The 24024-nt window shown below is 46.6% G+C and overlaps 1 protein-coding gene across 1 annotated transcript in view; it reads left to right on the top strand.

The window, feature by feature from the left end:
• Nucleotides 1–24024, top strand: part of lrmda (leucine rich melanocyte differentiation associated) — a 210482-nt gene that overhangs the window by 135677 nt on the left and 50781 nt on the right. Inside the window, exons 3-5 of the mRNA XM_053436581.1 lie at nucleotides 6028–6154; nucleotides 7635–7774; nucleotides 10792–10918. Of these exons, the coding sequence (XP_053292556.1) occupies nucleotides 6028–6154; nucleotides 7635–7774; nucleotides 10792–10918 (394 nt within the window). The remainder of the gene's footprint in view (nucleotides 1–6027; nucleotides 6155–7634; nucleotides 7775–10791; nucleotides 10919–24024) is intronic.

Raw genomic sequence — 24024 nt, 5'->3', positions numbered from 1 at the left:
AGCTTAGACTTCATCCCGGGCCAAACCGGGGTCAAGCAAGGCTTATGAGGTCGGACCTGACAGGAATGTCTGTCAAGTTCTTATCCCCTGGCCAGGGTTGATCCAGGGTCATTAATCAGACGGGCGGCGGAGATTCAAGGGGAAGCATGAGGCCAGGTGATGCTGACCTCAGTACAGTGGCTTTGATTTTATCTGGCCCTGGCTCTATGTGTGGGTGTGGGTGTGTGGGTGTGTGGGTGTGTGGGGGGGGGGTGTAAATTGACAGGATCAGTCCCCGTCTGATTCACAGTACTCTCAGCCCCTCTGCCAGCGCTAATGACATTGAGGGAGAATATTAACCTCACACACTCAGCAGGAATATCCACAGGGGTAGTCTATAAATCAGACGCCGCAGGATCCACAGCGGTATTATCATTCAAACACACAGGGGCCTAGCTTTAAATGCTCGACAGACGCACCATGGAGTAGACACTTCCAACAATTTAATCTGCACGCGTGAAGTAATGACCAGTGATATTTAACTTCTCCATCAACAAAGAACTTTCATGATTATATTTCACCGATTATTTTTTTCTTGCGTGAATTTGTCTATGCTGTCTGTAAAGATTTTATTTTTAGCGAAAATGATGTAACTGTGTGTAAAGTTCAATCTGACATGCCACTTCCAATTGACAGCTTTGTAGCCGGTGATGCTATTACACACAGGCTATCGGGAGGGAGCACGGCGCAACACACAAAACAGATTAAGAGTGAACCTACATAAAGAGGAGATTTGCTGGCGGCACCGAACGCACTCTAATGATTTGCATTGCCATTAATAGTAATTTGCAGCTGCCTGGGAGGAGACGTGTAATCCCCTTCCCATGTGTGAATTGACATGCATTCAGGGAGGGAGTGTGTGTGTCCTGAACGTGTGATCTTTAAATGACTGCCACCTGAGGCCTGGCAATACAGAGAGAGGAGTGCCACGCTGAGCATCGACGGTCTGCACGGGAGGGGAGATGGGGAGGGGGGGAGTGAGAAAAGAGAGGGAGAGCTGTGGGGGAGATAGAGACAGATAATGACAGTCTAATTCACCGTCGCCATCAGAGATGCATGTACGCAGACGTGTATAGGCCATAAACTGTAGCTGGAGGGGAGAGTGCTGGAACAGACCTGATCAGTGCTGCAGTGTGGAGGTGGTAGGGGGGGGTGATGGTGGGGGCTCAGAGGGTTGCAGGGCATTAATTTGCTTTACAGATAATGTCGTCTTATTTACGACGAGCTAATCCTGATAGTGTTTTGATGCTGTCATTTGCAATTTTTTTGATGTTTATTTGTGTATTTGTTAAAGGGTAAGAGTGATGAAATACAGCTGCGTTCAAAAAGAGGGCACATTTTTGTATTAATGGGTTATTTTTGATTTAGTGTTGTTGTCGAATTCAATATCGGATATCGTACGGCACTTTTAGCATCAGAGTTAAGATTTTCTCTCTGATAAAACAAGAAAAACATTTGCGAGTTGGATACATTTCTTAGGTGGGTGCTGTTGAGTGATTATAAATACCAATGAATATTCTATAATATAATGTTATTCAGCTCTCGTTATTAAAATAAGCTTAATTGTTTTGGAAACGGTTAAAATAACGTCTACTAACTCACGTTGATTGCTTTGGACAACACGAATATGGGGGATTTGGTAAAATTCATAACTCAGTGAATTACAGATTAAGACTGAAGGGTATGTTGCTGTTCAAAGAGCCATCAGAATATTTCTTCACTATTTCAAGCTGACTGTCTCTCCCAGCATCCTTCCTCCCTCTGCAGCCGACCCGCCTCCGCTAACCTCTCTTATTAAGTTTATTAAAGCCAGTCCACACACTGGCTTTCTCAGGTCCAGATCCTTCTCCCCTTCATTACTGGGCCTTAGCCTGGCAGGCAATCTGAAGTGTGCTCTGAATAGTCCATTATGCACATATGAAGGCCATCACGGGCCCGGTATTGGTCAATTCATCAAACATTTATCTGTTGCCCTCTGAACGGGACGTCAGTGCGCCTGTCGCTCTGCAGCTCAGGCCCCCGGTTTAGAATAACAGCACATTGCCTCCCTGCACCGCCGCGACCTCTGAGAGGGCATCAGGCCTTTAACTGTGATTACAGCTGCGGGGGCTCTCCAGCTTATCAAAGTGTTTGTGTGGGTTTTTATATACGTTGGTCTTAGAAACTTTTCTAGCATTTCAGTGGTCGCTGCAGGGATGTTACCTCTGTGCTCACTATCGCTCTCTAAGAGAAAAAGGAGAAGGCTCTGAGGTTGTTTTACATCGACGCTCAAATGCACAACTCAGAAAACTCCAAATTTGACCTGTTGTTTTAAAAAAAAAAATGCAAACTATGATTGATGTAGCTTCAAATGCAGCAGACACTTCGTAGCACATGTAAAAGAGCCAGGGCTGCCATTCTCATTTGCTGCCTGAGGATATCTGACATGGCACACGCACACACCATTGGCAGGAGTGACTGACATTTCAGCCAATAACGGTCGAGAGTTTTCTTCCCTCTGTTGTCAGCAGTGGTTTATCAATCACTATGTCTGCATTAGTATCAGTGTATTGATCTGGCAGGACTGCTCTCTGGGTCGGTGTCTCCTCTCCAGTGTCCTTGTCTGCTTTCTCACATCCTCCCCCCCGGCTTCCTGTGCCGAGCCCCTGCTCCCTTTAACCACACACTGGTGCGTGCACCCTGTGTTGTTCAGCAGACAGGATGTTAGTGGGTAACAGGGGTTTCTGCACATGCATGTGCTCACACACGCTGATGCACACGGGGCCGCGTGATGTATGGTGGTGAGCTTACACGGGCTAAGTGGTAGTCAAAGTGTAAAGACAGCCCCATGTGAAGTATTAGCTCTGACAATGAGGCTGATCATAATTATCTTAACAAGGAGAGGATTCATGGCCTCACCTCGTTAAAGCCATCGCCTCGCTCCATCTCTGTCCGCCGCTCTCTTGTTAGTTAAAGGTTTTATGCAGAAACCATTTGATCTTGCGTTACTGTAATGACATCACATTTTTCTAAATATGTACAGTGACGTGATGCGAGCGTGAATTATTTTCCGTCCTTTTTTTTTCAGGAACAAAACAGATCCCAATTATTCAGTCTTTGTTAATGATATACGTGTTGTGCCTGTGTTACTAAATCACAGAGCACTGGGACCACAGTCAATTATGCTCATTAGTTTTGTTAAAAGCGAAAGCTGCTCTTTTTTTTTAAGTGAAGTACTTTTACTGCACTGCCTAAACTTTGTTAGTTTTCCAAGCCGCACATTAAAAACAAGAAAGCTTATAAAAAGTAATGAAACCGGCTCTGGAAATCTGCAGAGGGAGCACAGAGAGCTGGAGAGTATTAGAAGTTCAATCCCTGCACTGTAGTTAATGCTGGATGGGACTCGGTGGCTCTCCCCTGGCTGTGAATTTAACTGATTAAATCAGCCAGTGCACGCAGCAGTGGTGACATGAAAACAACAATTAATAAGGCTCCCCCCTGTGCCATGCGGCTCCCTTTAACCGAGCAGCTAATAACATCACCCACAGGACTGCAGCCCATCATGCACGCGCACACACACAAACCCACACATACACACACACACACACACACACACACAGCCACACATACACACACACACACACAGCCACACACACACACACACACAGGTGGCAATAATTAGTTAGCAAACCTCTGTTAACAACAAATAAAATAATGTTAATCCATTGTGGTACACATTCCTTCCCAACTGCGCATTAACGTAGATTATACTTGAAGAATAATTGCATGTTCTACCAAAATCCAGCCAGTAGTCTATTCAGTACTTATACACACTTATACTTGTGTATTTTTCTACATTTTAATTTGGACAAGGCCCATAAAAGGGCATTCTTGTTTATGTGTTAACAAATCCAAGCAAACAACAGTAAATTCCCCACGCTGACAAACAGGGTGTGTGGTGTTATTAAGTATATTGTTGCATAATGGGCCTTGCTTTAATAAATGTGAGGCACTGTGGGGAGAAAATAAAAAACAACAAGCAAACAGAGTAGGATTTCATAAAACTGGCACATCTCTCTATTCATCCATCTTGCCAGTGCATTAATCAGACCTGATAAGAGCTTGTCAGCCGGCGGCTCTGAATGCACACCGGCTCGGTGCTGTTGTTAGCTGCTGCATGTGGGTATCAAGTATACGTGTCTGTGTGTGTGTGTGTGTGTGTGTGTGCGTTGGCAAAATGTTGACGTTTCTTTTGAGATGCGGCGTCTCGGTCCGCCTCGCCCGCACGTCAACAATGAATCGCTGATTTGTCGGTTTCGCTTTGTAGTTCAAAGTTGCTGCCAGTGCACGTCCACCACTCGGGTCTGTGTGAGTTTCTGGATCAGGGAGAACGTCGAGGTTGAGTCCGGTGCTCATCGGGCGTGAAGAAGAGAGAGAGAGAGAAACAGAACAGACAAGAAAACAGTTGGTCCGGCTCATTAAAAGTGATAAATGACTACTCAGTGACCAATTAGCTGGACAAGAAGATCAGATGGGAATGATGTGTATTTTTCCCCCATCACATAATTTTACAACTGCTCATCGTCTTTTTAGCATTTTCTGTTTGCCAATATGCAGCGTCTCCTCCACTGTTTGTTTTCCATCAGTGCTCTCCATTTGCAGATTGTCATAATAAAGGTATTATATTTACATGGCTCTGAGTTTGTGTGTGTTATGACACAAGGCAGATCCAGCGAGGAGCAATAGTTCATGCTGCAGCTGTTCAGACCTCACTGTACCTGGAGTCTGTCAATTTGACACTGTTCACTGGAAATTAATGATAGTTAGTGTCAAGGTTATCTGCTTATTTAAACCTAGAGACACATTTATGGTGGATGGTTAACAACAATACAGCTTGGAATATAAAATTAATGTAATTAGAAACTGTGTTAGAATTAATTTAGTAAGCTGTGAGAAAGCAGTGTGTGTGTGTGTGTGTGTGTGTGTGTGTGTGTGTGTGTGTGTGTGTGTGTGTGTGTGTGTGTGTGTGTGTGTGTGTGTGTGTGTGTGTGTGTGTGTGTGTGTGTGTGTGTGTGTGTGTGTGTGTGTGTGTGTGTGTGTGTGTGTGTGTCATATTCTGGAAGATTTAAATGTCAATAAAGTCACCTAGGACACTCAAACATGGCGTACTGACAGTGTGAAGGATTAGACAACACACACACACACACACACACACACACACACACACACACACACACACACACACACACACACACACACACACTGCCTCTGTGCACCTTCTACAACTTGAACTTTGCAGGGCCCTCACATTACTCTGCACACCGCCCTCCATCATTTTTATGCCCGTGTGAATGTGTATGTGTGGGAGAGGGACGGAGAGGGAAGGAGTTGAGATGACCCCTCACCTCTCCGAGTGGCGTGTCATAAAACGCAGCGGAAGTGCCGAACTCCTTATTTCAAATAAATACAACAATACAGAAGCCGTTTGAAGTTAAAATCTCGACACTAACCCCCTAACAAACCCACAGTTGCACACACAAAAGTTTCCTTTCCGTTTCGATGTGTGATTGCGAGTGTATTCCGGTTCCTCTGTGAAAATGATGGATGACAAGTTAAATTTGTGTCTGGGGAGTGAAGGTGAACTGTGACAGAGTGATTTGTCTTGGGAATGGAGGGTTAGGGTCAGGCGAAACCGGGCGCCTCGAGGCACAAGACATTGACAAATTCATCCTGCCCGCCGCATTTCTGAAGCCTTTTGTTTTGAATCCTGGCTACTCACAAGTGACCCCCATCCCTCATCCTGCCAGCCCGCTGAACGATGCCTCACCATGCCAGGGGAGCTCAGCACCACTAATTCTTGTCATTCACTTCCCTGACAGGCCCCCGGACCCTCACTCTCGCCCCGCGTATGAGAGAGGGAGGGAGGCGGAAATATTTATTCCTTGCACTGTAGCGGTCCGACCAGATGCAGAGCCGTAACAGTTTCCCCCCGTTGCCTTGTCATTGCAGGTCACTGGCGGGCCTCAAAGTGTTCACTGAGCTGGAAGAGCTGGTCGTCGACAACAATCTGCTTGGAAATGACCTGCGGTTGCCCGGGCTGCCCAACCTCCACACCCTGACACTCAATAAGAACCACATATCCTTTCAAACCAATCACTCAGGCCCTCTTTCCATTGGAATTAGGCAGACATAGATTACAGGCGTCAGCATCAGAGTAAGGTTTATTTCACTAGCAGTGTTGATACATCCTGCTTTTGTCTCTTTGGAAGCAGTTTTCAACGCGCTGGCTTTGCAGGGAGCTCTGCGTGTGTGTCTTTGTGTGTGTGTGTGTGTATGTGTGCATCTCTGTGTGTGTGTGTTGCAAATAGAGAGCAGAAGAAGTTGGCTGTCACTGAGCTCCACACACACGCACACACACATACACTAACGACTAGTTTCTGAACCACAGGGACCTCTAGTGGAGTCAGACATCAGAGTCAACACAGCAGATGTGTTATTTTTTTTAATTTTCAAAGAGAATAGATTGTGTTGGGTTGAAATTACATCCCGGGAATAAAACATGAACTAGAATAATGATGTCGCCCATTTGATAATATCAGTGGTTTCAAATTAAAAAAGGGGGGGGGGAGTTTTGTCTGATCAATTTACGTCAGATGAATTGTGCTTCACTGTCGCGCTGTACCTCGCCAAAATAAATGGAAGGGGTTATTTGATTTGCCACTAAACAATCGAGAGCAGGATCACATCATTGATTACAGCAGCCCTGTGTACACTGGTTGCCACCCAGTGTAAACACGCTAGAACCAGAGCCGGGCCCAGCAGCTCCCCCCTCACTTCCACACGCAGGCACAGAGCGAGGCTGTTTGTGATCAGTCAGAAATGTGTGAACTTCCACTCCGAGCTTCAGAACAGGTTTAGCAATGTGTCCTGTTTTCCTCTGGTTATGCAGATCCTACTGGATAATGATGCTCACTCTCTCACACACACACACACGCACACACACACACTTCCAGAGTCAACATTAAAACTGGGGCTGCTTGAAGTGTGCGTCTGGGACTGTGCACCGAGTTCGGTTGTGAAGTGGTCGGCACATGCTAATAGGCCAATTATGTACATCCTGTCGTGGCACAGTGCCATTTTAAAGCTGGAGCGCTGCATTAGCGCTGTTGTATTTTGACACTTTGGGGCTCAATTTTCCAAGCGAATGTATTAGTGATGAATGTGCCTGCTTAGGGGCTGTTTGTTTTTTCCACGTTTTCGCAAAAAAAGTTTTTCCACGGCACGGCTCCGGGAAGCACGGACTGTTTGAACCACAGGGCATCCATCATTTTGTCACTGTTCTGCACCCGGCCACCTAGGAAATGAAAGAGATCGAGAGAAAGAGAGCGAGGGAGCAGCGGCAGCCAAATTGTGTCACTGCTATGTGCCAAAGCCGGCACCTTAAATTGCCCCTCTGTCTGCCCAGCCTCACAAAGCCAGTGACTAGCCCCTTTGAGCACCTCTGTAAATTTGACAGTGACGTGTTTTAGTGCGGACGGGCCCGGGGGGGGGCCGTGCGGGTAGTAAATGCTAATGTAATTAACAGCGCTAGGTCCTTGACATCCGCCCTCTGACACCTGACTGATATCGAGGCCCTGCTGGAACACTTGGCTGATGTGACCCCGTCGCTGGAGTACCTAAGCCTGCTGGGAAATGAGGCCTGCCCCAACCAGCTGGTCAGCCCGGATAAGGACGAGGACGACTACCAGAGATACAGGTCAGTGGCCACACGTGAACTGGGCTGATGTCACACACGTGAATAAGGAGTAGATAGAACTGGGTGGATAATGTTATGGGTGTGCATACAGTTTCAGTCCAACACTTTGACACTATTGGAAGTGATAGCTTTTTGTAAGTAATGGATTTGGAAATGTCTTGTTTTTTTTAACATCCCGACCCCTGCATTTCACAAGCAGGCGCTGGATTCAACCACATCACTCTAAAAGCTTTGTCAACCGGCTCCTCTACACTCCAGTTTGCAAAATGGATTTCATGTGTGACTAGTCACCACCACAAATGAGTGTTTACTACTCTGCCCTGCCCGAGCACATGATGCATTAAACATCAAGCCAGGCCTTAAGCCATGCAATATGACCACCATTTGTCAGGGTCCTTTACATGAAATGCGATAAAAGGCGAACAGCATACGCTCTTTTGTCTGTTTTAGCCCTAAGTGCTTGTTTCTGACTCCGTGTTGCTTATTAATCATTTACCAACCCTGCCTTTCTTGAATAATCTTTATTCTCTCTTTTTGTCTCCCTTACCTCCCCCCCCCCCACCCTTACCCACGCTCCCTCCCTCTCTAACCCCCCTCTCCCCCCTTCTTCCCCCCTCTCCTCGCATGCTTATCTTACTGGTGAGGGGAGCTGTTCTGTTTTGACTGACAGTGTCTACAGTCCTGTAATGTAATATTCATAATGTGTCACATAGTAAAACATCAATTTGAGCGTGATGCAGATTTCATGTCTGACAAGGTTAGGCTGTGTGCAGGTCGTGACAGCACTGGCCTTGGGCAATAAATACCCAGCCCGGTGCCTCGGGAGCTCTCGGCCTCTCAAGTGAAATACCCTGGTGCGTTGCATTGGTGCTCCAATTAGTGCAATGACATAGAAACGCAGTGTTAATTCACACAGCATTGTGTCGTCTGCGGTGGAGGTTAAACGCTGTCCCGTTCTTAACCGGGTTGTGCTAGCGCTCTGTGGCCGTTCGTGGTACTACAACAACACAACAGTGGAAATGTTCCGAGGTGTTACTGGTTGTGCAGCGTGCTCGTATGACACTGTCTCCTCTGAAAGGAATTTGTTTGAGAAACCCAGATACGCTGAGACAATGTTTAAAGCTCAACCTGCGTCTTTTTTTTCTTCCTCTGTGATGTGTAAAGATAAACATATATTTTTATGTGACATTTTAGCTTCTTATCCCGAGCAGAGTTATCGGTTTGTCCAATCTCCTCGTGTGGCAGATCAAAGTGCTGGTGCCTGAGGTCCCTCATCCATCAGCTGCTCCCTGTGTTCACTCAACCTTTTTCCCAAATGCCATAAAGGCAGCTGCATAATAATTACCCTCGGTGTCTAAAGCTTTTGTTTAACTTCTTTTGTTTTGTTTTCTTTCTTTTCTAAGTATAATCAATAATTGGTAACACATTTTATGCTATAATCTTAGAAATGAATATGCGCCTCAGGCTTCCTACTAAAACAACATGCTCCTCAGGATGAATTTCTAAGAACATTCTTGGAACTCTTACGTTTTCTAAGAATTCCCTCTCAGTTAAAATGAGATTCTGGTAAAGATAAAAGTTATTCACTGAGCACAAATATTAGGAACAGGAAGGTCAGCTTTTAAGATTCTCAAAGAGTTTCTTAAACAAAGGAGAAAATGGTGTTAGTGAGTTATTTATTATAATAATTCACATGTATCACTTTTCTCCGAACTCTGCCTGGATTTTGATTATTTAAGATAATCCAGTAGATCTAAAAGTGTTACTTCCCAGCAGCCACTCCAAGGAGAGCAAACATTACATTGATGTCAACACATGTTTAAAAGAAGATTGTATGAATCTTTCTTGTCACCAGTCATCTGTACTACCCCCCCCCCCCCCCCCCCCACCCCCCCCTACCCTCCTGCGCTCCCTTATCCTCCCTCTGTGGTGGGGTTGAATCATTAATATCCCTACTGGCTGACAGAGCCTTGTCATCCGCTCTGACCCTGTGATGGTGGGTTACCTATGGAGAATAACCTCTCTGCATGTCTCCCAAGGGCATCTTCACATTTCATCATTGAAATGCCCTGAACAAAGTCCTTTTACAAGGAGGCGGGCACAGGATGCGAATGGGTGCCTCTCATAAATAAGTGCTCGTGCTCTCGATGGAAAATAAAGCTCCTAGTTGTGGAAAGAACCGTTTAATTTTTACCATTCCGTTCTAGGAAGAAGTAATTTAAGGTCTTAATGATATATTGAATGTTTTAATACTTTGTTTCCGTCTTGTTTAATGTTTTCTTTCAAATCATATCAGATGGATTTCTGCTATAATTTCCCCCCCCCCGAGATTCTTCCACTTCCATGTCAGTCTGACCACATCCCCTCCTTATAATCCTCAGGTGTTGAAAGCTTGACGCGCTCTTTGCCATCTCCCCTTCATCGACGTCGCCATCATCAATTTGTCACGGCTCTCTGCGCACAGGTCTGGTCTGTGCCCGTGTCCCCTGTCCTCTCTCACCCTCCACTTAGGAGCCGCGTGCATGTCCTCTCCGGCTCCCGGCTCGGCCCTGACATAGCGGCTCCTCTCTCCCTGCCTGCCTGTGGGAGGATCCGTTGTCGTCTATGTATTCCAACCATTATCTTTTTGACGTTTCTCTCCCTCCCATTGAAAGACAGTGTGTGTCTGAAAGCTCAGAGAGACCTATCTGTGATGCTGTCACAATGACAGCTCTGGCAGGCAGGTTGTATCTCCTTTCGTGCTATTTATATGTCGCACTTATTCTTATCGGCTTTGAAGATCATTTACATACAAGGGAAATATCACCATTAAGCCCGCGTGGTCGTTAGCTCTCCATAAACACGGCTTCTTTTCAAGTTTTGTTGATTTACATATTAGAATTGCTGTCAGTTTTGTTCGTTTACACGTTTTCCTTAGATTCTCTGTTTGTCTCTTCGGCAAAAACACGGCCTACAAGGCGACCTTTGATGAAGCAGCAGTGGGGTGCAGTCAAAGCTGAGCTGTTGTTCTCTTTCAGGTACTTTGTTCTGTACAAGCTGCCCCAGCTGAAGTTCCTGGACACGAGGAAAGTCACCCAAAAGGAGGTGATGGAGGCCCAGGCGAGAGGATCATTCATGAAAGTGGTCAAACCGAAGTCAGAAGCTGTAAGTAACCTCTGTTTTTTTAGTTTTTCATTTGTGTGTATGTAAACTGTTTAAAGTTGTCGTCGCTCTGAAGTCCTGAGTGGATTTGTCACTTTCATCCCTTCCTTCCCTCGTCTATTCTTATCCTTTATCCTCCCTTTCTTCCCGTGCATGCTTGACTGTCAGTCTCCCTTTGCAGAGGTCCTACCACTGTGGCCCTTTGTAAAGAGCCTTTCTTTGCCATTGCTTTTGCGTGTGTGTGCGTGTGTGCGTGTATGCGTGTATGCGTGTGTGTGTGTGTGTGTGTGTGTGACCACGGCCTGACCTGATTCCGTATGCATGAGCCCAGATCAAAGACGACGGGCGGCTGTCCGGTCGCTGTTGTGTTGCCAAGTGTGACATGGCTGCCGATTGGAGTGACAGCTCACGTACACGCCGCTCACAATCGCTTAATTATCCCGAGCCCGTGCACTTATTCCTCCCTCTCTTGTTTTGGGCCACACAGACTAATTAGAGTTCGGGAGGTTCATAGATATACCCACTTCACCCCTTTTTCACCCCTTTTTCACCCCCTTTATTTCCCTCCCCCCCCCCTAATACTCCTTCGATAATGCAATATAAAGGAACAGCTTTGGCCTAGGTTTGATTTCATGTAATTGTAAGGTCATGAAATATTTACTGTTTGGATTAGCTAGGCTTTGTCATGTCAATGCCTCCGGGGCTGAGGCAGTGAGCCTGGGAGGGAACAACGGATCCAGAGCAGCACAAGCAAAGGGATCCGGTGACAAATCAGAAGCATGTGAGTCCATGTCCGGGTTTAAAAGTGCACGAGGAAAACAATATTTGTATTGTTCGAGACAATAAGCGTTTGGAGTCACTTCCTGCTGAGCTTTGTTCCGGATTCTTCACGCGAGCGGCAAGTGAGGAAGCGAAAACATTGAAATAATTTAACCCCAGTCTGGCATGTTCGGTAGACGGGGAAAAAGTGGAATGAAAACACTGCTCATCCGCTTTATATGAAAAGGAACTGAGGACCTCTGCAATGCGTCTTGGCAGGGCAGAGTCACTTTATAGGATTTTATTTACATAGCCTGTCAGAGGAGAAGAAATGTTTGCCTGCCGCAGATGAAAGGAGAGATAATCACTGATTCGTGCTGACATGACGTGTTTTTTGTGTCTTTGAACCTGTTGTGTGTTATGCAAAGTAAAAGGTTACAGCTTTGATGAAAACGTGTCTTCCACTGCTCGCAGTACTCTGTGCCGTCCTCTCCTCGGCTCCTTCATTAGCGGAGTTTGAGTCCGTCTGCACGCTACACGGAGAAATCTCTCGCCCAGAGGTGTCCCGTGTCGGGGGGGGGGCCCTGCGATGTCACCGCGCACAGCAGCATTTCCACAGCACTTGTTTTGAGTTAGACGAGATGTGATGCGTCGACTATCACAGGCCCGATGAGCCATGAGTACCTCCCGGCTCTAATTGTCCACATCACACATGATTGTGAGCTGACCAATAGTGCGGGCCACCAATTAGCGGAGACGTCTGCGGCGGAACAGGGAAGCGAGCAGAGATTATGGCGTAATTAGATATTTGTGTTTGCTGTTATGTCTGGTACAGCGGGGTGTTAGCTCATAACAGTGGCTCGTGGTGCAGTGTCTGCCATTTGCTTCATTACAAAGGAACGGTAATTAGCTGTCTTACTGTCGCGTGGGCTCCCATTCCAGTCTCAATTAGACGGGAGGTGGAAATACACAAGGCCACAGACGTGTTTTGAAGATTTATTTACCAAGCGACTTAACTCTGGATGTAACATTTACAGGCTTTTTCCTCCTCGTGCACTTCTTTTTTCCTCTAAGACCTCAAATGACAAATCTCCTTCCTACTGTAAACTGTAGATTAAATTCAAACCATAGCAGTGGCAGGGTTACAGTGATACATGCCCGTTCATGACAGCATAAATCTGGAGAGAAAGCTCCTCGATCAGACTGTTTCCATTGCAGGGTGAATGTATTGGAAAAGTTAATGCGCTGAACTTTGGAGACCTCTCTTGAGTCATATCGGAGTGGATGGTGACCACAGTTTAAACTGCCTTTCAGTCATGCCGTTAGGACATGGCACCGAGCGACGCCACATGGTTCCGATAGAGCAGTTATGGTCCTTAGCACAATCTGAGCACCATAAGTTTTCATACATTCCCAATGTTTTCCGTGTTGCTTAAATCACAACCAGACAGTCACCGGCCGGCTGTTTCCAGGAAGAAGGACACATAAAAAACAGTGAGTCTATACAATGAGGATAATCCTGTCACCTATTTCAATTCTTTAATCGTCACTGTCTTGTCTTTATGCTGAAATGTTCATGGCACTAAAGCTGCTTTCAGACCGAACTCCGGATAATCTCCTGAAATTATCCCGAGGGGCAGTATGAGAGAACACATCTGTTCACGCCTGTTGCTGCAGACAATCTCCATAGTTTCTCCTGCCAGCCCCCCCCCCCCCCCCCCCCCCCCCCCCCTATAGTCCAGTATCCGGTTAATGTCCAAATGAGCCCACGTGAGAAAACAGCCGGAGATCCTCCAGACAACTCACTGCAACCAACTTGGCAAGTTGATGCACTTTGTAACACGCGACAGACGTAAAACAAAAAAATGATACTAATAAATACAAAAATCTCAGATTAGATATTACACACTGCTTCTGTACACTGCACCGGCCTTTGCTTGAGCGCTCTGGGGATTCGTTGTGGACTCGACCGACCGCAGAATTCTTGTGAAAGGCAAACTCCGGAAAGTCTTGACCTAATTGGTCGGACATTCTCCGGAGTTCATGTCTGAAAAGGCTTTAGTGGGTGACACTCTGCTGTCTATGACTTGGCTGCATGTTTTGGTGTTTGTCTCAACCAGTGAGGGGTGGATTGTTTAATGTGTCTGTGTGTTTGTGTTTTGGGGCGGGGGGGGGGGGCCTTATTGTCTCTGAGTGGAAAGGACAAGTAGTTGGACAGAGACAGAGGCTAAATAACAAAGACGAGAGCAGCGGAGGAGAAAAGTGAAAACAAAGTATAAATACCTGAAGTAAACAAAAAAACACCGCAGCGGGTACGATTGAAGTGTTTTCCCCCGAAAGCCACAACACTAAGCAGAGTCGGAGTGGAAAAGCCTTGAGCGGTATTTTGGGAAATTGGGCGTGTTGGAATGCTATAATGTGATAATTCTCTTTGAGGACTTGGAGGTCATGGAGTGAAATGGCGTTAAACCACGTAGAGCCATTTGGACTGCGCTGGGGCTGCTTTCGGAAAAATACATGTGGTAAGTTTTGGCCCCGGCCCCGCCACCTCCTCCCCCCTCCGCCACGGACCCGGTCTTATGCTGTTGAGCTCTTGGGTTAAACTGGCCATGTCTATCAAAACACTGTGACAGTGCTTTCTGTTTTCAGATCCCGAGCGCTGCTTAAAGAAATAAAAAAATAGAGTGCGTAGCAAATTTAACTAGTAGAATAACATTTGCTCCTTGCCACATGTTCAAGAGGGTTTCACAGTGAGCGGAGGACGTCCATGGTCGCCCTCACCGAGCGCAGCCTGGTGGCTACGTCAGCGGGTATAAACCTTCCTCGGATGTCACTTAGATTTCGCCCGGATGAAGTATTTGACTTGATTTTGTAGCATGAACACACGTTTATGGTTTTCCCTCGTATCCGTCTGCGTGTAATGTAAAGCAGACTGCATTGCAGGGTGGCTGGAGCCAGCTCCCGGGTCCCATGACTCTCTCACACACACAGAGGGTAACGGCTCGTCAGGGGAATTGACAGTGACAGAGCCAGGAAAGTCCTCAAGTGGATCTTTTCAGTTCAGTTTTTTCCTCCCGAGACACAAACCTGTTTTACTCCATTTTAACAGCGGTTCATTTTAAGTTTACACTCCGAAGGGAGCGGGTCCAGATCTAAGATGGACTGCATGGTTTCAGACCCGTGATTGTGCATTATGTGATGCGTGATTGTGGCTTCTTTTTTCTCTCTGCAACTCAACTCTGGAGAAATAAGGAGGAATCGTGCTATAAGTTGGCCGCTCGGCTTCCTTTTCAAGTCTCGAATGTACCCTGTAAAGTATGTTGCCACGTTCATCTGGGTGCTTGAGAGTTACGAGTTCCCCGAAGCTCTCAAAAATAACAAACAGCATGCAATATAGCGCTTTGTGAATGTGCCTTCAGTGGGTTCGCTGAATCATTTTACTGAACAAATGTGTCCTCGGAGGAAACTCAAAGAATATGGTTCTCAACAGGGGAAGGAAATACAAGCTGACAGATTGCTGTGGAGGCAACTTTATCACCAGCCCTCTCTCTCTGCTAGATTCTGCATTTGCGTCGGGCTGTAACACATGCACAACCCTGATTTGTCACCTTTCTTTCACGGCACATTCCTGAATCAATACGTACACAGTGGGTTGACTTGAGGACGGCTCTGAGGATCGAGTGGGAGTTGTGGGGCAAAATGAAACCGCAGCCAGTGCCTGTCGGCTTTATGCTCAGGCAAAATAAACCCGCTGACAGATTGCGATGTGCTCGCGTTTTGAATGAGGTTCTTTCCCCTCTTACATAATGTCTTGTTATCTGTTAATTGCATCACATGAGACGCGGCTGTTCTCCGTCTTTTAATGACGGCGCATCCTAAATGTTAAAACAGCTGTTTGTAATTGTTCAAACGTGTTCAGCGTGTGTGATGGATGAAGTACACGTTGTGCCTGTGTCAGATATTTCCAGGGGAGAGCCACGTGTTCTCTCAGGTATGTGCGTGTGTGTTTGAGTGTCTGTCGGTGTCTGTGTGAGTCATGCAGGCCTCCGTGTGTGTGTGTGTGTTTGTCGGTAAACGGCTGCTGAAGTGTGAGTCGGTTCGGTGCTCCCACCAGCGCAACAGGCCCAGTTCTGATTGCTCTGGCAGCTTTTAACCGACAGGTCACACGGGGGTTATAAGCCAGGAAAACAACAGCAATTAAGTGGGAGTGACTCACACTGTCCACATAAATCAACCCGGGCCGTGCATATCATAAACACATTGTAAAACTTTAAAGCACAATTAATTGTAAGTAATAGTGCCAAGATTGATTTATTGCCTCTTTCAAAGCCCGGAGACACGGGGTGCGTGACCTGAGTGTCATGTCACTCTTACAAGCCAAAAATGATAGATGTATTATTATTATTATTTGGAGAAGGGGTGGTGGGGGGGGGGAGCCAAGCGGTGCATAAAAAACAAGCGTGTTTTCGTAAGGGCTTTTATGAGACTGAGGCTGAAGTGGCGGGCGTTGTGTTAACTGGTTTTCCTCCCTTCCTGCTGGCGTCCTGCACGGAGACGCAGCGCCTCTGCGGCGAGGCATTTGTTGTCTCGCCGTCTCTCGTGTGTTCAGCGGTGGAGTTTGAGGCCTGTCAGAAAACAGGCCAGGGCCGGCCGGCAATAATGAGACGTCTCCCTCTCCCCCATTTTTGACATAAAGTTTTCATAAACTCTGACAAATCGTGCAATCGCTCGCGTAACTTTTCCTCCTCTTCATCTTTAAAATGTAAGCCTTTGTTAAGTTTTTTATGAGCGTCATAATATTGAGTGCCTGGGATTGGCAGGCTACAAAGCCCCTTTCTGCTTTTTACACATAACGTTCCAGCTAGATCCTTTATTTGCCTTTGCGACGGGCCAATTTTTTTTTTTTAGTTTCAAAGTTCCATTTAGACACTGAAAGCTACGGGGAAATAACACACTTCCTCCTTCTAGGATCATTGAACACATAATTCTTTGGACATATGTAAAGTAAATTCTGCACACGCAAGGCCTGTAAAACTGAGCCTTCTTTCATTACATGCCAATGTGTTGCACAACCCCCGCAACCCCCCCCCCCCCCCCTGCAAGCACTGCAGAATTACAGCCACTAAGGCATCCCTTCAATTACACTTCTTATCAAATGATGCTTTTAGCTATTACAGACTGCAGGATCCCTGAGCGTTGGCCTATCAGTCCAATCAGAGCTAATCCTCCCTGTTGGTCTGTTTGGTGACAGGAAGATGCTGATAGTCTAATGAGAGACAGCTGGCTTGGTGTTTTCTGTTGCTCTGGAGAAAGAAAAAAAAAAAAAGAAGAGAGAGAAATCCATCTCTCTTTCTTCCACCTCCTACCCCACTGGGTGTTCCCTCAGAATTGTGCCAAACTTGAAATCTCTCAAAGAGATCAGTTATTCCTCAGCCTGTCTCTTTTAGTTGATGTTGACAGCGCACATTAATCACTATTTCACCACCCGCACTTATTCTCTCACTTTGAAGTTGATTGTCACGTTGCACCCACCGGAGGGCCGCCTGGCTTTAAACCCGGTTCCGATTTTTATCAGATAATTCAGAGTAAAGTTGTTGTTGTTGTTTATGACATGCAGATGTTGCCGTGCTATTGAGAGAAGTTAATGAGAGCTAGAGCCTCTAATCTGAGCTGGATGTGGAGGATATGGTCCGTGTGGGAGTCACCATAGGGACCAAATTGAAAGTTTGAGTTAATTTGTGTGAGAGCGCAAATGTTTTCACCGTTAAATATGCACCAACAGGGTGGCACCGGACTTCTCCCCCCCCATTGGGCTCATTGGGGCTTTATTCCTTTATTCCAGTGGTGTCTGTTCTCCGGCCCCGTGTTAATGGAGAGGGAGTCTTCTTTCAGCGGCAGCGACTTTCAGAGCGTTGAACAGAGGACGGGGGCACACGGAGCTGAAAGTCACTCCGCTGAAGTTTGTGCTTACACAGGCCTTCTTTGTGGTTTTTAGAGCTTGTCAGACATGTCAAGCACAAGCTAGAAAAAGTGTATTGTTTCCAGCCACTTGGATTCCTCTCCCCCTGACATCTGCCACTCTGCCGAGATGATAAATTCTTGCCTCATTAAGCGTGGGTGTGGGATTACAAGCTGACAACACATTAATCACTGGGCCGGGTGGCAGCCGCCCCGCACCGGCTACAGGCATTGTTAACCAAACTTTTCTAATGTGTCACTCTCCTCCCTGACAGCCCATAATCAATCATCCTGATTGGCTGGGCTGATAGATTACACTATTTATACTTTGTGTAATGAAAGCCGGCGCTTCCACCTACTGTCATTGTCGCGCCGATGATAGGCCACACCGTCTGGCTGAATGGGAGCACGTACAAAAAAAACAAAACAGAGACGGCGAGAAAAAGAAAGGGAAGGCAGACCTCGGTGCTGCATTGTGAACTTTAAAACAGACACTCCATGGGGTTGTGTGTGTGGGGGGGGCATTCTACGTGCCTGTATTGCCCCCCCCCCCCCCCCCTGCACCGCATAGCTTCAAGGCAGTCTTCACACCCTCACTGAGCTTTTGTCATCTTTGTTGCTATCAGTGGCAGGCCGAGCTCTCGCAGGTAAAACTATGCTTTGTCTGCGGTGGGATCGAGTTCCTCCGTGACCCGGTCGCTGAGGTGAGGTTCTGTTGTCGGGAGCCTCGTCGCTGACAGAAAGTGAATGATTTACACGTGTATAACAACAACATGACAGGACACCGCACATTGTACTTTGTATATTGTGTGTGTGTGTGTGTGTGCGCAGAGGTCGGCGGGATAATGGATTTCACTGTTTCCTCGCTAAAAGCTTCAGAACTATGTTACATCGGTTTACAACCTCCCCCCCCCCCCCAGCAGTCATGGGAACTTGTGGATGAAATGACACACTGCTGGTAGCCTTCAAACATAATAAGGTTATATTTCTTTTTTTTTTGTGTGTGTGTGTTCATTTTCAGCAGTACGTCTTTGTCTGGAATTAGAGATGTCCTCGACACACCGAGAGAGGATATTGAATATGAGCTCTATAGTTGAGAGGCTGCCAAGCATTAGGAGAAAAGGAGGGAGAAAGAAAAAGGAGGTGGGGAGAAAAAAGTCTGTCATGTTTTTGACAGGCGGTAAATCGGAGAGTTTTTTTTTTTTTTATGAGACGTTGCCGCCGTCACGAAATTAGTTAACTAGACCGTATTATGGAGAACCAGGTAATTTGCCCTCAGAGATGCAATCGCAAATAACTAGCAGGAGGCCGCATCCCTGACCTGACATTGCTTTGTGTATAATGCTAAATCTAGTGACATGCTCAATGGGATCTGTCAGCTGCTGGATTGAATTCTCTGTCTACTGCGTCTCAGCTTGGAGCACGCTGGTCAATTATTTCTGAGGCTGTCAGTGCGCAGGGAGACACTGTTATTTAGTATGTGTTAACTTGGCATCATTAAGACGCTCGGCTGACAGAGAATAGCTCACCTGAATGTTATTTATTTTGATTCCCCCGACAGGGCTAACCTTCAAACGCGTTGACCTCTCCCTGTTTTTGCGTTTTGTGAAATCCCAACTCGGGGGGCCATTAGAAACCGGAGCTGTCGAGACGGTGGGGAATCAAGTGACCGCGAGTCGTCTAATCTAACGCGGTAATGCACGATGGAAGCTCCCGTTTGTTTGGACAGATTGCTCTGATCATGTGGTGGCAGCTCGGGCTCGAACAGACAACGTGGCTGCCCGCACGACATCTTTAAAACACATAGAGAAATGTCATATTGTCGCCTACTGGCTCAGTAGTGAACACTGGGTTGGTTTGTGTGCTTTTTTTTTAAGTGGCACCGTAATATTTCATCTTTGTGTTATGTAAACAGACGGACCCATCGCCTGTACACGATGACAGGAATAACCAATGGATATTCAAAAATTCCATGGCAGGGACAGTCTGAGATCCACATTGGAGAGAGACACTTATGCATAAACGTAAAAGTCTTTCTTTAAACATTTTAAGATGTATTTTGTGCTTCTAACAGTCGGGTTAGGACGTTAGTTTAAAATTTGAACTCTGTGGGAAGTCGATAGTTATTCCCCTCGTCCTCCAACACCTCCGCCGCCATCCAGCTCCGGTGATGAATGGGAAACCTGATCGAGTGAAGCCTCAGCATCACCTCTGTACAGCGGGATGACATGATTAGGAGGTGACAGCTTCTGTAACAACATCTCTGCATTTATCTTTTTTCCTGCTCCCTCTCTCTGTCTCTCACTCCCCGTGTCGCTCTGCCTCGCTCGCTCGCTCACACTCTCTCTCTCTCTCTCTCTCTCTCTCTCTCTCTGTCTGTCTGTCTCTCTCTTCTCAACAAGTCAGACTACTCTATAATTAATATCCCTGAGGGCTATCCGCAGGTCAGGCAAGGGGGGGTGCTGGTGAGACAGGTAGTCTTGACACCTCCGACTTATGCATGCATGTGGGTATAGACGGCTGGGGGGCGCGGGGGGGGGGGGGGGGGGGGGGGGGGGCAATGATGCAGGGCTGGAGCATGTTTAGGTTGGAGGCTAAGGGCGGAAGGAATACTGTAGGTTGAGGGAAGCCAGGCCTCGCCGGGTGACCTCTCCACCCGAGAGACAGGATTGGATTAACAAGTCCGATGTGGTGCATTAAGAGCTTAACCTGTCAGGAGCCGCCAGCTGAGTGACGGAGCGGGAACGTACAGTCTCAATAATGTCAGAGCCACACGCACCTAGCCTCAGGAAGTCACTTAATGTTCAGAGAAAACTGCTCCGGGACGTCTGATGGTGAAACTGTGTTTGTTTTACAGAGCGTTGAGCTCTTTGGCTTTACTGTGACCGGACTGGAATGTAGGATAAGTCAAGAGTTTAACAAAGTCTAACAAAATCAATCTTCTGTCTCATTCTTTATAATGCGTGGCCCTTCTCATCCTACAACTACTAATCCTCGTCATCAGTGAGTCCTCCTCAAACAGTTCTACAATATACTGTCACATTATTATTGCTTGTGTGCAGATCTTTTAATAAACAGTCTTTGGATGAGAGTGAAGTGAGAAAATGTTAACTTCATCCTACCTGGTTTATCTGGGAAAAGTTATAGTCAATGTTTTTCACAAAATTAAACCAAATTACTTTAATTATTATTCACATGTGTGGTTTCTCAAGTATGAATGAGTTACTTAACTTCTCTTATCTTTTCATATATGTTGCAAGTTCACAACCTTTCAAAATAAAAGCTCGGTAATTCAGCACTCAAGCCTTACAGAAACAAAGCAGACATTGTGCTTATACTTTGAAGACAACTTGATAAAGGGGGAAGTGATTCTATGAATGAATCTCGTTGGCATGATCAAGATCAGCACGTGAATGTCAAATAATCCGGCCACGTAGAAGAAGACGTGTTCAACTCGGTCCTCCGGCTGACGTAACAGTGCCCCGCCCCAACTGACATCTACAGAACACTGGTCACCTGTAACTTATATTTTATTATTTTGAACATATTGTAACATATTTAAATTAAACCACATTTGACACAGCACTTCAAATGAGGACAAACATATACATTGTGTAGCTGAGAAACTAGTTCACGACATATTCTTTCCAAAGTTTGAGGAATTAGTCATTAGTTGTTTAGCTGTTCTCTTTTATGTGTAAGTTTGAAGTGTCCCCTACACTAATACATCACATCTCTCCAGAATCCACACACTCGCTCCCACTCTCCATTTCACAAACACTTTCCTTTCCCAGACGACCACAGCCTGAAATCCAGCTCATTACTCGTCCGTGTTCTCCACTGGTGGAGAGGCTTCTTTTTTTCCTCTCTTTTGAATAGAGGTGTGGAAAAAGGGATGAGAGGAGCAGGGTGATTAGCAGGGTGATGGGAGAATTGGACAACGCTGAGACAGACGAGGTGGAGGACACATTGTTGTTCAGCAGTGGGAATATGTGAAAGCGTGAGGGCCACCCAGGGTTCACTGGAGGTCGTGGCGGGGTCGGCGGGGTCAAGTGACACTCAGGCGGCATTCTTCTGACATTCATGCTGGAGAGAGCTGTGAAGGATTGGCACTGGACAGCGGGGGCATGAATGGGCAGTGAAGTGGGCAGAGACTCTTAATGCCACAGTGTGTCAGTCTGTAAAGAATTTACCATTTTCTCTGGGTTTTATCGTGCACATGAAAGCTCACTGAAGATGCAAACCTCAATCCTCCGAGTCCTTTACATGCTCAAACAAAGAGTACAGAGTTCCTACATTTTGTATCTACCTGACATTTCTTTATTTCACATTTTCCAAGTCAAATTATTTGCATCTTTCATGGGTATCCAAGGTCCTGTAACCTCCGGGAGTTTCAGTCATTTTCTATTTGCAACTGGCAAGCTGACAGATTCATAATGCCTCTCCTTTCGAATAGGGTCTGACTTCCATGTACTGTACCATACTTAAGGAATTGAATCGGAGCCAGTGAGCTGTAAAGGTCTGTAATAAGATATCCTGTGAGATGTACTGTAAGTCATGATTAGCAACACATATTTCATTTCAAGGATAACTTCTCCAGGCAGTGTGGAACAAAGCTTTGTCATTTCATCAAGTCTGATTAAGTGAATACAGGAAGTACATGTTCTGCGGTGGTGGGTGGCAAACAAAGCTTGTCTGACAGACAATGGCTCTGTGTTTCTCTTCATTACTGTTTGTCTGTCCGCCCTGTTCTCTGTTACCTCACAGAGATAAACAGCTCCCGGAGGAGCCGGAGATGTCCACAGTCAAACTGACAGTGTTGACCTTGTAGCACCAACCCATTTTGTTCCATGCTGTAAGATCTATCCTTTATCTTTAGACCTACAACCGTGAACCCGTAGCCCAGACATGTAACATGATATGGTAATGGGTATCCCCCCGGGGGTCACCTGATACGCTGGAACCATGCAACAGGCAGATGGATGGGGCACAACGGGCATCACTTCCCAGCTTTTATCCTGCCAACTGGCAGCGTCCGTCACCAGACGTGTTCGGGGTAATCCGAGAGGTGGGCCGAGCCGCCGCAGCCCGGCTTTCATCACACCTGTGCTAAAAGCCCGGTGAGGAGCAGCCTGTCCATCCTGTCTCCTCGTGCCTGTGAGGGAGTACTGAGACGGCCGTGGATCCGATGGGCTCACATCCTGTCAGACTCATCAGATTTCAGGACGACTGAGTGCTTTTGTCAGCTGAATTCCAGACATCTTCTTTCTCTCTCTCCAGAAGGGTTTTTCAAAGATAATGTGTCTCAGGACTTGACCCCCCCCCCCCCCCCCCCCCGATGAAACAATGGTATCATTGATACCCGCGTTGGCTCTAGCTAATGCTAATGGTGTACGGTACATAATTCATGAGATATCGGTGGGTAATCAAAATACGAAGTCCTAGCCTAAAAATCCAAACCAGCAGGACAGAAAGACGGAGAGACAGCGAGGCTGACGCGTCTTTCATGAAAGCCCCCTTGTCTCCAGCGCTTCCTCTCATCTCCTCCAGCTTCCCTCCGAGTGGCCTCTGTCACGGATGTCATTCTTTCCCGACACCTGTCTGCCCTTCCCTCTTGTCTCGCCGTCCCATCTCCTTCTCCGTGGGGTGGAACTGTTTGTTTTTGGAGGTTTGTTTACGGGGGGAAGAAAAACCCCGCCGCTCCAGGCCGCCTCCAGTCTTTCAGCTCATCACACGGAACATGACAGCCCTCCTTCTCTTTGGTGCCGAGACGAGCTGCTTTCTCCTGTCCCCGTGGGGAGTCAAAATCTTCTGCCTCGCTCTCTCTCCCTCTTGAACTCCACTTCAAGACAGCCGATCGATACGATGTGCGCGAGCAAACGCTACCTGCTTTGGGCCGTGTACACAAACATTGTGTAATTTTGCCGCGATGTGGTTTGAGTTTATATACCGGCCCAGTCCTGGAGGAATTCATGTTTCGTTGAATGCAATGTGGAATTTTTTTTATCCGCACATAAACAGTCCTTGAATGAAAAAAAACGAGTGTTAACTGAAAAGGCCCTCTTTTTATAATCATCACAGGGGTGTCAGAAATAAACAACAAAATCATCATGTGCTGTTTCTCATATTTTCATCAACACTGTGTAATCCTGATGTAATCTGCTCTGTTTGGACAGTGCAGCTTGTAATCACTGCAATGAAATTAGGCCTCAATTCTGGTAAACACGAGGAGACCGTGACTGGCCTGTAATCGGGAGCGATGTGAAATCAGACACTGACAACTCGGAGCTTGTAATTACGCCGGTTCTGCCGACACACGGTGTAATTATGTTGCTTACTTGAGCAATGATCTGTTAAACGCTCAAGATTTCCCGTTCATAATATCTGGGAAA

This window comes from Pleuronectes platessa, chromosome 12, assembly GCF_947347685.1.
Source record: "Pleuronectes platessa chromosome 12, fPlePla1.1, whole genome shotgun sequence".
NCBI lineage: Eukaryota > Metazoa > Chordata > Actinopteri > Pleuronectiformes > Pleuronectidae > Pleuronectes > Pleuronectes platessa.
This window is presented reverse-complemented; position numbering and strand designations above follow the sequence as displayed.